A 16,160-nucleotide genomic window follows, 5' to 3' on the forward strand; every position below is an offset into this window, starting at 1 on the left:
AGGTCAACGTGTGTGCGTATTGTTTGTCTCCGCCCCCAGCTGCCCCCGTGCTCAGCTGCGAAGCCGCGACGCAGACCGAGGGCAGACCGGACCTGGCCGCGGTGACCTTGAGGCGAGGTCTGCGGTGCAGAGCTGCGCGATGCCGGCCCCGGTCCCTGATAGATTACAAGTCCTACATGGACACCAAGCTGCTGGTGGCGAGGTTCCTGGAGCAGTCGTCCTGCAGTATGACCCCAGACATCCACGAGCTGGTGGAGAACATTAAATCCGTCCTCAAGTCCGACGAGGAGCACATGGAGGAGGCCATCACGAGCGCCAGCTTCCTGGAGCAGGTAGTGTTATTACTGACCTCGGGCCCAAGTCAGAGAGCTTGTTTCCGTAGCAGCTGCAACAGCTTCTCCGATTTCCTGTCCAAGGTGCCCTAAGTTCAAGGTCAGGCTATCAAGGAAACTGGGGGAAGGAGGTCTGGGGAAGGAGAGAGAGGAACCCGGAGCATTTCTTTTCAGGCCTGATGACTTTTCCACAAGCTTCCAGGCCCAGAGAGAGAAACCGATTTCTTGGAATGTGGAACAGGCCTGGGATAAGAAAGCGGTGTCGCTCGGGAACAAAAGGGGTCTGGGCCGCGTGGGGACCTGTCAGCACTCCATTTGCCAAGTGGGGTTTCCCTTGACAGGGCTGTCTGGCAATGATGGACAGACATGAATTTTCAGATTCCCATGAAATGATGGCAAGACACCTAGATCGATTGGACTTAAAGGAATAAATTATCTTTTCTCCATAGATTATAGATGAAAAAGCACAATTCCTTCACCTGAAGTCACCCAGGGGAAAGATAAAATCAGGCATGTAACATAATCCTTCTGGTCGTCAGTTTTTTCATTTATATTTATTTATTTTTTAAAAGATTTTATTTATTTATTAGGAAGAGAGAGAGAGCGAGTGAGAGAGCACAAGCAGAGGGAGGGGCAGAGGGAAAGGGAGAAGCAGACTCCCTGCTGAGCAGAGAGCCCCGGGGCTTGATCCCAGGACCCTGAGATCATGACCTGACCTGAAGGCAGATGCCTAACAGAGGTGCCCCAGTTTTCTCATTTTTAAAGTGAAGTGTCGGACCAGGTGTCTGAATGGGATTTCCTTCTGATGAGAACTGGGGATCGGTCACAGCTGTAATTACCCACCTCTTTAAAGACCGTTCCCGGGGGCACCTGGGTGGCTCAGTCTGTTAAGTGACTGACTCTTGATTTCAGCTCAAGCCATTTGCTTCATTGCCCCTTGACTGTGGGGTGGCTGTTGTGACCTCAGAGCACAGTGGCTCGCAAGTGTTTCCTGGCCGTGTCTGTGTGCAGTAACCCATACACTGGGCTGCAGGGTCTGAGGCGAGTTAAGGCAGATCGAGCAAGTGCCTTCTCACTTTCCTTTCCATTTCCCTTTCAACCTGCTGGCCTCTGCTGAGAAGCCAGAAGCCAGTCTCTCTCCCAGCCCCTCAGGGGACCCGGGAGAGCAGTCTGGCTGCTTGCACGAAGATGTACATGAACCTCAGACCCTCTTGCTGTCCGCTTTCAAGCAGCGGTCATGACGCCGGTGGTCTTGGGTCACGCCATAGTTGGTATCCGTGTAGGGGAGACATGTACATCCTCCTAACCCTGGTCTACTCCAGAAGTCATTCCCTGCCTCCTTCCCTCCGCCTGGCCCCGACAGCCCGACACACAGAGCAAGTATTTGGAGTCACTTGTCCACGGCTGCCAAGCTCTAGTGAGGTGAGAGTCAGAGCGTCTGCCAAGCCGTCGGTCTGCGTCTTCTGCTCAGTCTGCCCTGGAAAGTAGCTTTGGGGAAAATGAATAAGTACTTACAGCTCACCACACGCTCTAACAGAGGTGTTTGCTGGGTCTTTGTGCCAAGTCTGGGTAGAATTTCAGGTGCTGGGATTGTTGCAGTGGACCCTGGGCCATCAGCTGGGACCTCCCAGGAGCGGGCTCCAAGGGTGAGGCTTCCTGGTGCCACACCAGCCCCAGACAGAAGGAGGGAGGGACAAGCAGAAGGAGAGCTTCTATTCCTGACTCTACCCAGCTTTGTACATGTTCACTTTTCCTAGTAGGACGGGAATGGGTTTTAGACCCATCCCGACGTTCATACCTACCAAAACCTCTTGCCCTAACATACATGTCACAGCGATTGACATCTATGAATGTTGGAATTTTATTTTTGACCAGGAAATAAGGACAGGGCTTTAAAGACAAATATAGGGACAGTGTGTTAGCAAAATTTAATGTCCCATCTTTTGGAGAGATTAACCTCCCAAGGACCTCAAAATCTCAGAATGGTACAAACTAAACAAAACGTCAGCCTAGTGGTTTTTCTGTGATGTTAGGTGACCATGAAACGCCTGGGCTTTTCTCAAGACGCTAATTGAGTTACAGGTTCTATAGCATGACTGTGCAAATTCTGAAATTGTACGTAGTGGTCATTTCTCCCTTCCTCAGTCCCAGCTGGATGAGGGGTTTCCCATATGTTTCCCATTTTACAAAGTAAGCGATGATATTATATATTTCAAGTTACATGTATGCTACATTGTAAGATAGATCTAGCGGTAGAACAATTCTTAAGCATTTTTTGCAAATAAACTGGCCACAGTTTTATGTTGTTTATTACGTTTTGTTATCCAACGGTTAGCAGATGAGTTGGCAGCATCACTGGTTTGGGGTGACATTTTATAAACTCATTAGCTGGCCAGAATGCCAGACAGGTGGTTATCAACTTTTCTGGAACATCGGGATCACCTGGGTTCTTGTTAGAAGATCGCCTGTCGCAGTTGCTGTGGGGGAGGGGGGAATCCGTGGTACCAGCCGCCTCTCCTCCCCTCCAGAAACATGCAGGCCCTGGTGAGAACCCCTGTCTCTGACTGCAGGGAAACTGGGTAAAAATGGCGAGAAGACTGTACACGTAAAGCAAGAACCTGCCCCGGGAGAATCAGGGCAGTGACGTGAGGCAGGTCGGCAGCTGAAACAATAGAAAATTTGGGAAACATTTTAGGAACGTTAGGAAAGAGGCCATCTGTGGAAATTACCTCTGGAATTTCAAGCGTGTTCCACTTTGGGAAAACTCCCCATTTTTTTCCCAAAGCGATGAAGCTAGGCAGGGCGTGGGTGGGAGAGGAGGCAGGCGGGGGGGCCGCATCTGGTGCAGCCTAACGCCTCCCCCACCCTCTTACTCTCCCCAAGATAATGGCCCCGCTGCAGCCCAGCACTTCCCGGGCCCACGCGCTGCCCCCGCCGAGACAGCCTGGCTTCTTGCACCTGCGGAGCTGCGGGGACCTGAGCACCTTCGTCCCGGCGGGGAGGCCCCGAGCCGAGAGGAGGCCCCAGCGAGCAGAAGCCGAGCGGCCCCACAGCCTCATCGGCGTCATCCGGGAGACCGTCCTGTGAACCTGTGGGGTCCCCCTGCCCCCGCAACGCCTCCCACCCGCCTCCACCCTGGCGTTGGCCAGGGAGGAGCAGGAAAGCAGATGGACTGGAAGGCGGAATGATCCCCCCTGACCTTGGAGCGCCCTGACTGGAGGGGGCGTGACCTCTGGGTGCTCCGCAGAAGGGGGCCAGGCTCTCCCGAGGACATTCGTTCCCGCTGTCCAGCTCCTCGCTCTGCTGACTGAGGACATTCAGGGGTGGACGAGCGGGCTCTTCCAGGCCCATTTGGCTTTCGGAGGCCTGATCTGGAGGCCCCGGAGGCAGCCTCCCTCCAGCCTCTGCCAGGTCACACGGGCGAAACTGGGCTGACGATTCGTCCCCGCTTCCCTCCCCCTGGCTCTCTGCTCCCCGAGCACCCCCCACCCCCCAAAGACGGGGCTGCTGGCTCCCACAGCCTTCCACTGCTCGGCCAGGGGGCCGTGGGTGCAGAAGCAGGACGGTTAAGCCCGGTGTTCTGCACGTGTCAAGCTTCGTTTTAGGTCGTCCCCAAATCAGTCTCTTAGGACAAACGGGGAGCTCGGTCAGTGACAAATGGTAAGGAAGGACGTTTAGGGAGAGGTTCTTGCTGATTCCATTTATTCCTGCTTGCAAAACTCGAGATGGTGAAGGCCCAACCGAGAATAAAAACGTGTACTTTGGACCTCTGGGCTCTGTGTACAACATTTGTATGGGCGTAGGTGGCCAGGCCCTTCCTTCCGAGGGGTTGAGCATTGGGGGCAGCGGTGGGCAGCCTCTCCGGTCCCCGCAGGTCCCCGAACCAGTTTAAGCAACAAGGCACCTTCCCCTTCAGCTGGCGGCACTTGGCTGAGCAGTTTCCCAGAGCTGCTTTCTAGCCGGGATTACAGACTGGGGAGTCGGGCCAAGAAGGAAGAGGACAGTTACAAACGGCTTCTTTGAGGAGGTGAGGTTTGCGCTGGGCTGGACTTCTGAGGGTCAGGGAAGGGTGTTCCAGGGGGAGGGAACAGCCAATGCAGGAACACTAGAGGACAGTGGGACTTGAGAGCGAGGGGAGAGGTGGGGAGAGCCTCAGGCTGGATTTTTTGCTAACAGTAAGGTGCCCCAGAAGAGTTTTTCACAGGGGGTAACAGCTTTAGTTTACATTTCAAGAGAGCTGCTGGAGACTAACTGCTGTTGGGGTAGGAGTCTGTGACCTGAGGGGCTGCCGGCCTTGCTGGGCGGGCCTGTGCTGTAGCTACTGTTAGCAGCTTCCCACACTCTCCATCCACCACCCAGCGGCCTCAGAGGTGGGCCTCTTACTGTGCCCATTTTACAGATGAGGAAGATGAGGTTCAGAACCTTGCCCCAGGTCACTCCGAAGTTCTGTGGTGCAGAAGCCAGGCACACACCAGCAGCCCATCTCCAGAACCTTCCAGGCAGCTGCAGTTTGGTGTTTCTGTGTCTCTGACAGAGTGCTGGGTAAGGCTTGGAGTGTGGCTAACGGGGGCACAGGTGGGCTGCTGCAAGCCAGCGGGCCAGGCTGGAGGCGGCATTGCAGAGGGGTCTGGGGACTGAGTAACCAAGAGGGGAAGCGTGTGTGGAGGTGCTCTGGGGGGAGGGGAGCCGCGGCTGGGGAGGCAGAGCTGGAAGCCAGGGAGAGCTGTGTGTAGGGGGGAGATGCCCCTGCTGTGCTGGGACAGGGATGGACAGGGAGGACAGGGATGCGGCTTCCCCATGGCAGTTTCTCCCTTCCGTCCGCCCACCCCCAGGCCCTGAATTCTCTGGCAGTGAAACACCTCTTGATTTCTCTAGAAGCCCTAGCTCTCAGCACCAGAGCTGCCCACTGGGGCTTGGCCCCCTTTGCTGGGGTCTCCAGCGTGTTACAAGCCCTGCCTCTCACAGGCTCTCTGACCACCATAAGCGGCCCACGGAACCTGGTCTGGGTGCTCTCCAGTGGGCTGTGTGGCTGCCCTGAGCCTGTTGTCTCCAGGTGAGCCTGGGAGAGAAGGCCAGGCCTTTCTCACCTCTCGAGGTTTATGCTTTGTCCCACACCGGGACGGCACCGTTTTTAGATGCATCCCTCCATTTGCCCTCCTGAAGTCTGCACCCCTCCCTCCAACCGCCATTGCGGGCCTTACCGAGAAGGCTCGGGGAAGGTAGGTGGGCGCCTCACGTGCTGATGGCATCTGCTTCTAGCTTTGGAGAAACAGTCACAGGGATGGTCTGGGCCATTCTGAGGAAAGGGAATTTGCCAGCAACAACCAGAACAGGAAAGGGGTGTGTGAAACTGCAGGCATCGCTTGATACCTGGCAGGAGGCAGAGGGGACCTGTCTCTGCTTTGAAGATTTGATCTGGCCCCCTGGGGGCTGTCTCATGTATTTGCGAGATCTGAAGGTATTGGGGAAGTCAGAAAACTGACTTCTGTCTTGCTTCTCGGACTTAAAGGAATATTAAGTAAAAAATATATAATTGCAATATAATTAGAATACAGTATTTTATATGTATTTGCCCTGGGAGGGAATTAGAGGTTTTACAATTCATGTCACCATTGCCTTTGCACCCGTGAGGAGTGAGAATCCCGCCCCAGCCCATGACACTGTCATGGGATCAGGACGCGGGCTGCGCCTTCCTAATGTTGTCACTTGGACCCTTTCACACAAGCTGTGTGTCTAAGTATCTGAGGCCCCAGTATCCCAAGCTTCTGGACTGTTCTGGGCAGACGTGCCCGTGAGTGTGTCTCTGGCTGGCAGAATTCCTTCAAGCCCTGCTTGCTTTGGGACACCCTCCCCAGTGGCGAGCTAGGGGAGAGGGGTGCGCGAGGCTGCCCATGTTTACCAAAAGAAGCCGACATTTGCGGGGCAGTGAGGTTGGTGAGGTCCGGTGGCTCCACAGCCTCACTTGGCAGCTGCCAAAGCTGGGGCTCGGGCTCAGGGCTGAGGGCAGAGCAGCCGCGGGCGACCAGCACGTCGGGCTCCTGGATGGGGCTGTTGGTGCAAGTCAGAGCTGCTCACACTCTCTGGGATGAAGGACTGTGTTTCCCCCCATCCAGTCCATCATGGACCAAAAACTTTTGGAAATTAGAATAAACTGACTGAAAATTGTGTCGGCTGGGACGGTGATAACAAGACGAATCAGCAACAGAAACCTTATTTCTCCTGGTTCTGGAGGCTCGGAAGTCCAAGATCAAGGTGCCGGCAGATTCGCGTCCCGGGACGCGTCCCGGGAGAACGTCTGCCTTCCTGGCTTGCAGGTGGTCCTTCTTGCTGGGGCTCAGGGAGCGCGGACAGAGGGAAAGAGGGAAGGCTGGTCTCCTCCTCCACCTCCAGGGACACTAATCCCATCATGGGGGCCCCACCCTCAGGACCTCCCCTAAGCCCCGTCACCTGCCAAAGGCTCCGCCTCCAAACACCCTGGCACTGGGGCTTCGCGCTTCAATGTACGGATTTTGAGGGACGCAAACATTCAGTCCATCGCACGGATGTACCAGGAAAATGAAATAATAGTAACAAAAGACATACAAAATGCAAACCCTCCTCATCTTAAATAGGTTTTATTTTTTAGAGCCATTTGAGGTCTGCAGCACACTTGAACAGCAAGTACAGAGGCTCCTCATACGGCCCCCACCCAGCTTCTCACACCAGAGCCCCTCCTGTCAGGGACCAGGAGCAGAGAACATTCTCCGCCCGGGTGTGTGGTGTGTGTCGGGGTTCCTGTTCTAGCCCCAGCTTCCCAGTGTCGTTGCAGCCCCCGGTCTGCCCTGTGTGCTGGGTCCTGGGGGCGCCGAAGCAGTCTGGGAGTGGGAAGACAGGCAGACAGACAGGCAGACAGACAGGCAGACAGCCTTCCCTCTGCTCCCACGTGTCTCTGAGGATGCCCGAGAGCGGAGAGTGCTTTGGCAGGTCCTTCAGGGTGAGGGAGAACGGGCAGAGGAGACAGGGGGCTGGTCTGCACCCAGCAGCTGGGGAAACAGAACAAAGGGGCGCCCTCCTCTACCCCGTCCCGGCCCAACCGGAAGGCTACAGAAGAGAAATAAGCAGAGCGGTGCGGGAGGGGCCTGGACCAGCGCATCCTTGTTTATGTGGTTTTTCTCCCTGGAGCGGCTGCGGTGAAAGCCAAGTCCTGGGCTAAACGGCATCACGTTTCTTCCATTTCCCTCTGTCTGCAGGAGCCTTCCTCCTCGCACTCGTTCAGCAGATGCTGACTGAGTTACAGAGTACAGGCGGCAGGCCAGGGGCAGGGGACAAAGGCCACTGAGCGGGGAGAGGGGTCAAGCCAGAAAGGCATAAGAATAATAAATGCAAGGCGACGTTTCTCTTGGCTGTTGCTGAGTGGCTTCCCTGGCCCCAGGGGGGGCAGGAGGCGCTGGACTCTCTTTGGGTCAGCTTGGAAGACAAAAGGTCCTGGGCCTGAATTATCAGGATGTTTGAAGGGATCCTTCATCCTCAATTATGAAACAGGTCCCGGCAGGGATGCCTCGGGGCGAAGCTCTGTAGACCTGGGCTGGCGGCAGCAGACGGTTGCCATCTTGGGAAATCGTTAAAGAAAAATTATTCGTGACACCTGATAAGGTTGGTAAGGAAGATTTTATTACCAAGGAGCTGTAGTGGTTACAGTGAGGGAGAGAGATCAGGCTCAACTCTGATTACGAGCACAAGGGCAGGCGGTGGTCAGTGGATGGAAGATGACAAGAGGAGGCATTAGGGCTGGGGGATGCTTGCTAGACCAATTCAGGAGGAACTTTCTGGAGGCAGGCCAGGGTGACCAGATACCAAGCGTGGGGGTGGGGGATGGATTTTTGTTCAACAGACTCAGCAGGATTCCTGTTAAAACCAGCCTGAGCCGGCCAAGGACAGAGCTCAAGGTTGGAGCTTGGTCAGAAAGAGTACTCGGAGGAACCAGTTCAAGTTTGGCCAAAGAGAAACTCTTTGTCAGAATCGGATGAATACCTTCTCTTCTGAGTGAGAACCTCTTGCCACAAGGTGCCCTTGGCCTCAGGCATGTCCCTCTCTTGGCAGGAATCTTCTTTTCATTCCGATAGCTGGCAGGATCTTTTGTGTTTTGCCCTAACAAAGGAGGTAGGGCCAAAATTCTGAATGAATCATAGTTCCTCTCTCGAAAAGTAGCCGTAGGTCCCAGGTGTATGGAGACTTTCTAGTGTCTTTAGATACTGAGCATGAATTTGAAAGGATCCAATGGGGAGCATTTCATGGTGGAGTGGGGACACATATCAGGCAGCAAAGGATCCAAGCAAGGAGAGTTGCTGGAATTATTTTTGCTTTTGTAGGAGCTGTTTCTCCCACTGCTTCTGTATCTGCTTCATGGAGGTAAGTGGGTTTTTGACAATAAATCGTAAACCACAATATCAGAGGTGTCAAAGGCAGAGGCTTGCCTCTTCGTTTTATGGACGAGGAGCTCAACATCCAGAGAGATTAATTCACTTGCTGAAGATCACACAACCTGCAGATGTCAAAAGAATTGACCTATGTTTTCTGCCTTCTGTCAACACAGACAGCTTATTCTTCCCTGGATGGCCACAGCCTGGAATTCTGAGAAGGTAAAGGAGACAACCCACAGGAACTTTTAAACAATTGTAACATTAACACTAGTGTATCAATTAAAAATGGTAATAATGACCAACATTTATTGGGAGTCCTTCCAGAGATGTCGAATTAACTTAGTTGAGGTGATCTTTACAATAACCTTCACAATTCACTAGTTCTTATGGCTGAACTTGGTTTCTCTTGTCTAATTGCATTGGCTAGTATCTCTAGTACAATGTCAAAGGGTAGTGGAGATTAGTGGACATCCTTGCTCTGTTCCTGACCTTGGAGGAAATACCTCCAATGCTTTCTCATTAAGATACTAGTGTTAGGATGAAATTATATATATTCCATCCTGTTAAGAAGGTATACCACAATCTCTAAGTTCTTGAGTGTTTTCTTCTTTTTATTTCTTTCTGTGAAGAGGTATTGAATTTTTTCTCAGCATTTATGGAGATACTCATGATTTTTTGGCCAGAGATTTATTCATGTGGACTATGGTTTTAATGTATTTGTAGTAGTGAACCAACACTGCATTCTTGAACAAATCCCACTTACTTATGATGTATTATTTCCTTAATGTGATGTTAGATTCACTGTTGCTAATATTTTATTTAGAAATTTTACAGGGATATTTATGAATGATACTGGTCTATATATTTCTCTTTACTGCTTCTGCTTTAGCCATCAGTGTTATGTTTGCTTCATAAAAAGTTTCCCTTCCTTTTCAGTGCTGTGGAATATTTTAAGAGCATTTGACTATCTGGTCTTTGAAGGTGTGGTAGACTTTCCTGTGGAATGTCTGGAGCTTTTGTGCAGGCTAGTTCCTTACTAAATTTCTCCATTTCTTCAATGGAATTGGTCTATTTAAATTTTCTAACTCTAATGGTGGTCACTTTGGGAAATTTTAATTTTCCTGGGAAATCATCCACTTCACATAGTTTTTCGGATTTGTTTGTAAAGAAGTCGTTTTTTAAAAAAGATTTTATTTGGGCGCCTGGGTGGCTCAGTGGGTTAGGCTGCTGCCTTCGGCTCGGGTCGTGGTCTCGGGGTCCTGGGATCAAGTCCCGCATCGGGCTTTCTGCTCAGCGGGGAGCCTGCTTCCTTCTCTCTCTCTGCCTGCCTCTCTGCCCACCTGTGATCTCTCTCTGTCGGATAAATAAATAAAATCTTAAAAAAAAAAGATTTTATTTATTTATTTGAAAGAGAGAGAGATAGTGACAGAGATAAGAAGAGAGAGCACAAGTGGGGAAGAGAGGGAGAAGCAGGCTTCCCGCTGAGCAGAGAGCCCAATGTGGGGCTCCATCCCAGGACCCTGGGACCATGACCTGAGCTGAAGGCAGATGCTTACCTGACTGAGCCACTCAGCCAACCCTATTTGCAAAGTCATCTTGTGAAGTCATCTCTTATAACTGTAAACTTTTCTTCTGTTGCAATGGTTATTTCCTCCTTGACATCCTTTATTTTGTATATTTGTGTTCTCTCCTATTTATGTTAACAAAGTTAGCAAATGATTAGTTTGTTGACTTTTTTTTAAAAGATTTTATTTATTTATTTGACAGAGAGAGATCACAAGTAGGCAGAGAGGCAGGCAGAGAGAGAGAGAGGAGGAAGCAGGCTCCCCGCTGAGCAGAGAGCCCGATGCGGGGCTCGATCCCAGGACTGTGAGACCATGACCTGAGCCGAAGGCAGAGGCTTAACCCACTGAGCCACCCAGGTGCCCCAGTTTGTTGACTTTTTTAAAAAACAGGATTTTATTTGTTAATTTCCTGTTTCTCTATTCTTTCATTAATTTCTGTTTTTATCTTTATTATTTTTGTGCTTTCTTTTGGCTTACCTTGTTCTTTTTAAAGTGTTTCAAGCTGGGAATTGAATTCATTTTACTGTTTTATTTTTATTGACAAATGTATTTAGTGCAATGATTTTTCTTATTTACTACTTTACTTGCATTCTACAGAGTGTGATATGTTTTCCTTGTGATTAGGGACCCTTCTTGAGGAAAAAGAATACAAAATTATGAATATAAAACTAGGTAGGAGGCCTTGAAAGGGGTCCCTGTAAGTGAGGGGCCACGGTGCTTGAATTTCACTAGTTTCACAGTAAATCCACCTCTGTTTAAAAGTAAGGCTTGAGGGACACCTGGGTAACTCAGTCTCTGGCTCTTGATTTGGGCTCAAGTCATGATCCCAGGATTGTGAGACTGAGCCCCACGTTGGGTTCTGCACTGGGCGTGGAGCCTGCTTAAGATTCTCCCTCTCTTCCTCTTCGTCTCTTCTCTCTCTCTGCCCTCCCCCCACCTTCCTCTCTAAAATTAAATAGATTAAATAAAGAAATAAAGAAAGAAAATAAAAATTAGTCGGGATTTAAACATGATTTTTGTGGTTGGCATTTTGAGATGAGTTAGTCATCAGCGAAGTCCTTGACACATGAGTAGCAAGAGAAAAGAATGGGAAAGAGAAAGAACTCTGACGGTCTGCATAGCTTGTGCTTAGTGCGTCGCAGAATTTATCTCAGCAATAGTTACCTCATGCCTGATTGCTTTATTATTACCATCTTATAAATGATTAAGAGGAGTTTCTGTAATGTGAAAGTACATGCTTCAGATCACACAGTTGGCGAGATTAAATCTTGCCGAGTCCAACGCGGCAGCCCACGTCTATTTCACTGCACCCACCATATTGTTGGTGCCCAGAAAGGGCTGGGACCGTGTCCTCCTCCCACCTTCTCCCTCAACGGCAAGTTCAGGAACTTGTATTACAGGAAGAACCTGGAAGGGCACGTGCTGGTGGTGCAGGGTGTTTACTGCAGGGAATCAGACAGAGCCCGCTGACTGCTTCAGTCAGGTACTGCTGTGTAACAAAAGATCCCCAAACAATAAACATGTATGACGTCACAGGCGCCAAGTCAGGAATCTGGGAGCAGCTTGGCTGGATGGTTCTGGCTTCGGGTCAGTCGTGAGGCTGCTGCCGTCCAAAGGCTCAACTGGGACGGCAGGGTCTGCTTCCAGACTCACTCACGTGGCTGTGGACAGGCTTCCGTTCTTTGCTGGCCATCGCCTAGAGACTTCAGTTCCTTACTGTGTAGACCTGTCCGCTAGGATGCTCGGGACATGGCAGCCAGCTTCCCCCAGACTGTGTGCTCTGAGAGACAGAGAAAAACTGGGGAGACCCCTCAGAGGGAAGCCATAGGCTTCTTCTGTCTTACCTTGGAAGTGACATTTCACCATGTCTGCTTGTTAGAAGCAAGCCCATAAGTCCAGCCCACACTCTCCGGAGCGGAATTAAGCTGCACCTTTTGAAGGGAGGTGTATCCAAAAATGTGTGGACGTATTTTTAAAACCACCACAGTGCCATTGTGTGTATGGGGAGACTTCAGAATTTCTCTCTGCCACGGGACTTGCCTTAGGGGTTTGGCCTCGACTGAGGTCATCCTCCAGAATGCACTCCTTGCTCTTCCTGGAGATCTGAGCCCCTCCTCATCCTGCGGGGTAGAGAGAAGAGGTCACCTTTGTTCAGGCCTCCGTTCACGCACTCACTCGGCAAATATTTATTAAGTGATGACTAGATGTTGGGTGCAGTTCCGGGAGCTGGGGACGGAGCAGTGAACAAAAGACATGACGTCCTTGTGCTCACGGAGCTTTTATTTGAGTGTGAGCAGCCAGATAATCAATAAAGAAATGACTAAAATAACAGCGATGGTAATAAGGACTATGAAGAGAAATAAAGCACAATGAAAGGATAGGAGGTGACATGTGTCGCTGCCCCAGACAGAGCGAGCGGATTAGACCCTGCCGTATTGTCTCAGAGGACGAGCTCAGAGACGTCCTCTTTGCTGAGGTGACATTTCAGCAGAGAGACCTGACTGAGAAGAGATGAGCCACATGGTCCCTGGGAGAGGGCACCCAAGGGCAAAGGCCCTGGGGCAAGAGTGACCTTGGCGTGTATTTGTGAGATGTTCTGGTCGGGATGGAGAAAGCATGGGAATAATCGCTGGCAAAAGAGATCAGAGAGGTGGCCAGCATCCCTGGTTTTAGTCTCTGTGGGGTGGGACCCATTTAAAAGGACGTGAGCGGGGATTAATCTGATTTTGCCATGCTGTGGGCTTCGGTCTGGCTGCTGGGCAGAGGGGGAGGAAGAGAGAAGAGAGAACACAGGGGACAGGAGGCTGCTGCAATTATCCATGTTGTGGTGATGGGGGTGGCTTGTTCTAAGGAGGACGCACGCAAAGTCGTGACACGTGGTCAGAGGCAGATTGGCTCCAGTTGCAATCGCTTATATGCAGAAGGTGAGGCCGCCGACCTAATGCACCGAGGTTCCTGCTGCCTTTGCAAGTTTCGAGCCAATGGCTGACCATTCTGTGAATGCACTGTGTGCTGTAAGCCACGTGCCAGGCCCTGTGCTGGCATATGGGTACGGAAGTGAGCAGGACAGACATGGTGCCCTCCCACATATGGCATTTCCAGGACAGCAGGGCAGAGATGCAGGGAAAAGACACATTAGGGCATTCTGGGCTCCATGTTGTAGAAAGTGCTGGAGGTGTCACAGGGCAGGGAGCCTGTCACGCGGGGCGGGGGCGCCGAGGACGGCAGGGGACTTCCACAGGCAGGAATGGGGTGGCCGGTGTTACAGGCAGAGGATGACGTCCTGCTGGAGGCAGAAGCTGTGCTGGAGGAAGTCGGTTCCAGAAGCAGGGAGGAGTTGCCGGAGCGGAGGCGGGATGAGAGTTATAAGCAGGCTTGCAGAGACCCTGGAATTCCAGAGTGAGGTGATCGGCTTTGACGGGAGCCCTGGAAAGAGCCCGCAGTCCCCATCTAGCATGGGTTGGAATGGAAAAGGCTGGAAATACGGACTCCCCTTGGGATGTTATTGCGAACACTAGCAGAGGAGGATTTAAGAACAACCATAGTGATCGCGGTACAATTGAGAAACAGCGAGAAAAAATGGAAAGAGATCGAATATCCAGCAAGCAGACTCATTATGTTTTCTTGTGTTAGAATTTTTTAATGGTTTATGTGGTAGAATAATGTGTAGCGAGAGAAAAATGTTCTCAAAGAAACTCTTAATGACATGGGGGAGAAGTTTCCAATATAATGTGAAGTAAAAAAACCAACATATCTAGGAAATAGAGCAGAGCATGTAATGCACGGGCTAAGCAGAAATGTAGCAAACTGCTCACGCTTCTCTCTAGGAACTGAGATTTGTGTGTCTGACATTTTCCTTTTTCTACCTTTTTAAATTTTTGAAAAATTTCACAGAAAAATAGATTACTTTTGTAATCAGAAAAATTGCTTATCTATAAAGATTACACATCGATTTTAAATCGGGGCTCGCCCAGCACAACCGAGAAGGGTGACCTGAAGAACCTGACCTGGAGGATTAAGTACTTCGGAGGCAGGACTGGCAGAACTTTGGGGCTAACTGGATATGGGAGAAAGGGAGAGGCAAGAGTCCAAGATAAGTATCGCTTCCTCTGTCTTTTCTCCTTGGCAGGAGCCAGAGCAATCTGATTAAAATGTAATTTGGATCAATTTCTTCCTCTGCTCAAAACCCTCCAATGGCTCCCCTCTGGCTCAGAATAAAAGCCAGAACCCTTTGAGTCCCTTACAGGGCCCCACATACCGACCCTAGGATTATTTCTGACTTGGTGGTCTTACTCTTTCCCTTCCTCCCACTCTCTGCTCTGGCTGCCTCACTGTTTCTGAGCATGTCCCAGGGCCTTTGCACCGGCCATCTCCTTGCCTGGAATGTTTTCTGAAATCTCTGTTCTGCCCATTCACCTGTTCTCCTCTCAGGGAGGCCTTTTCTGACCACCCTCTCCAAAACCTCAATCCCCTGGCACTCCCATCCTTCCTTTGCTTAGTATTTATCTCTAGCAACATCATAACTTTAGGTAACTATATATTTTTATTTAATATATAAATAAAAATATATATAGAAATAAATAAAATATATATTTTATTTATTTATATATTTTTGTTTTTTTCTCTTCCATTAGAAGATAAATTGCAGGAGGGCGGAGGTTTTCTTTTGTTCACTGAGGTCTCCCCAGCTCCTGGCAGTCTTAATACTAAGCAAATGCTTGGTGACTGAATCACCATAATCTAAATAAACCAAACGTTCCATTTACTCTAAAGATCATCAGATTTGCCATTGTTCAGTAAAAGACATTAGATGGCCAGACTTCTTGCAATTGTAAATTCTCTCTGTTCATTTAAAATTAAGGGTCCAGGGATGCCTGGGTGGCTCAGTCGGTTAAGCCACTGCCTTCGGCTCGGCTCATGATCCCAGCGTCCTGGGATCGAGTCCCACATTGGCTCCTTGCTTGGCAGGGAGCCTGCTTCTCTCTCTGCCTCTGCTTGCCACTCTGCCTGCTTGTGCTCGCTCTCTCTGACAAATACATAAATAAACAAAATCTTTAAAGTTAAGGGTCCATTATTAAGAATTCCATTTCCACGTGATTTATCTGTTGGCTGGTTTCTTTGTTTTCAGGAGCAACATCACTGTCTCTGTGGCTCAGAGATGGGGGTGGCAGTGGGTCCTAGAAGCAGGGACTCAGAAAAGGGGGGGTTGGACGGGGTCACCGATGCTCAGCCCTCCGAGGACATGTGAGAGTGCCGTCCAGGGTTTGCTCATTCCAGCGCGTGGCCCTGACCCTCCATAGTGTTGGCAGGTCTCTTTCCAGTTGCGGAACGGTGGGCGTTGGCCGTTCCTGCTGAGGGGCTCTGGGCATCCGTATCCACCATCCCCTGAGAAGCTCCCCCGGGGCCTGATGTCACCACCTCCCCAGGGGGAGCTGTGCTTGGGGCTCACCTGGTGTCCAAAGCTGTGGAGTCCCAGCCCAGGAAACTCACCACCTCCTGGCCAGATTGGCGGGGACCCCTGGAGCCCTGGCCAGTGAGAGCTACTGCGCAGGATGGAAGGTTCCGGAACTCAGAGTGGAGTCAGTGGAGACCCTCTCCCACCTCCAGGCCCCACCGAATCTGTTTTTTTATGAAAGTCCCTTGAGCCAAGCCGTCAGTGGGGAGGGCTTAGTCCGCGCCCTCAACCTCACCCACGATGCAGAAGCCCAGCGAACACCAACTCACTAGCTTCTGTTTTCCCAGAGAGAAGTTTGGATAACGCAGGCCGCGGGCAATCTATGGGGAGTGAATCTGCGCGGTGCTGGCCCCGAGACGCCGTTTCCCTCCAGGAGCAGGATCCTGAGCTGAGTCAATGAGTTGCTCTG

General features: G+C 50.9%; 1 protein-coding gene across 1 annotated transcript in view; it reads left to right on the plus strand.

Moving 5' to 3' along the window:
• ENTREP1 (endosomal transmembrane epsin interactor 1) overlaps positions 1–4,105 on the plus strand; it is a gene marked incomplete at its 5' end in the record, with an annotated part of 61,687 nt that extends 57,582 nt beyond the window's left edge. Inside the window, 2 exons of the mRNA XM_080820651.1 lie at positions 40–332; positions 3,216–4,105. Coding sequence (XP_080676777.1) covers positions 40–332; positions 3,216–3,419 — 497 coding nt within the window. The 3' untranslated portion in view covers positions 3,420–4,105. The remainder of the gene's footprint in view (positions 1–39; positions 333–3,215) is intronic.
• Positions 4,106–16,160: the final 12,055 nt, after the last annotated feature.

Source organism: Martes martes, assembly GCF_963455335.1.
Source record: "Martes martes genome assembly, chromosome: 12".
Taxonomy (NCBI): domain Eukaryota; kingdom Metazoa; phylum Chordata; class Mammalia; order Carnivora; family Mustelidae; genus Martes; species Martes martes.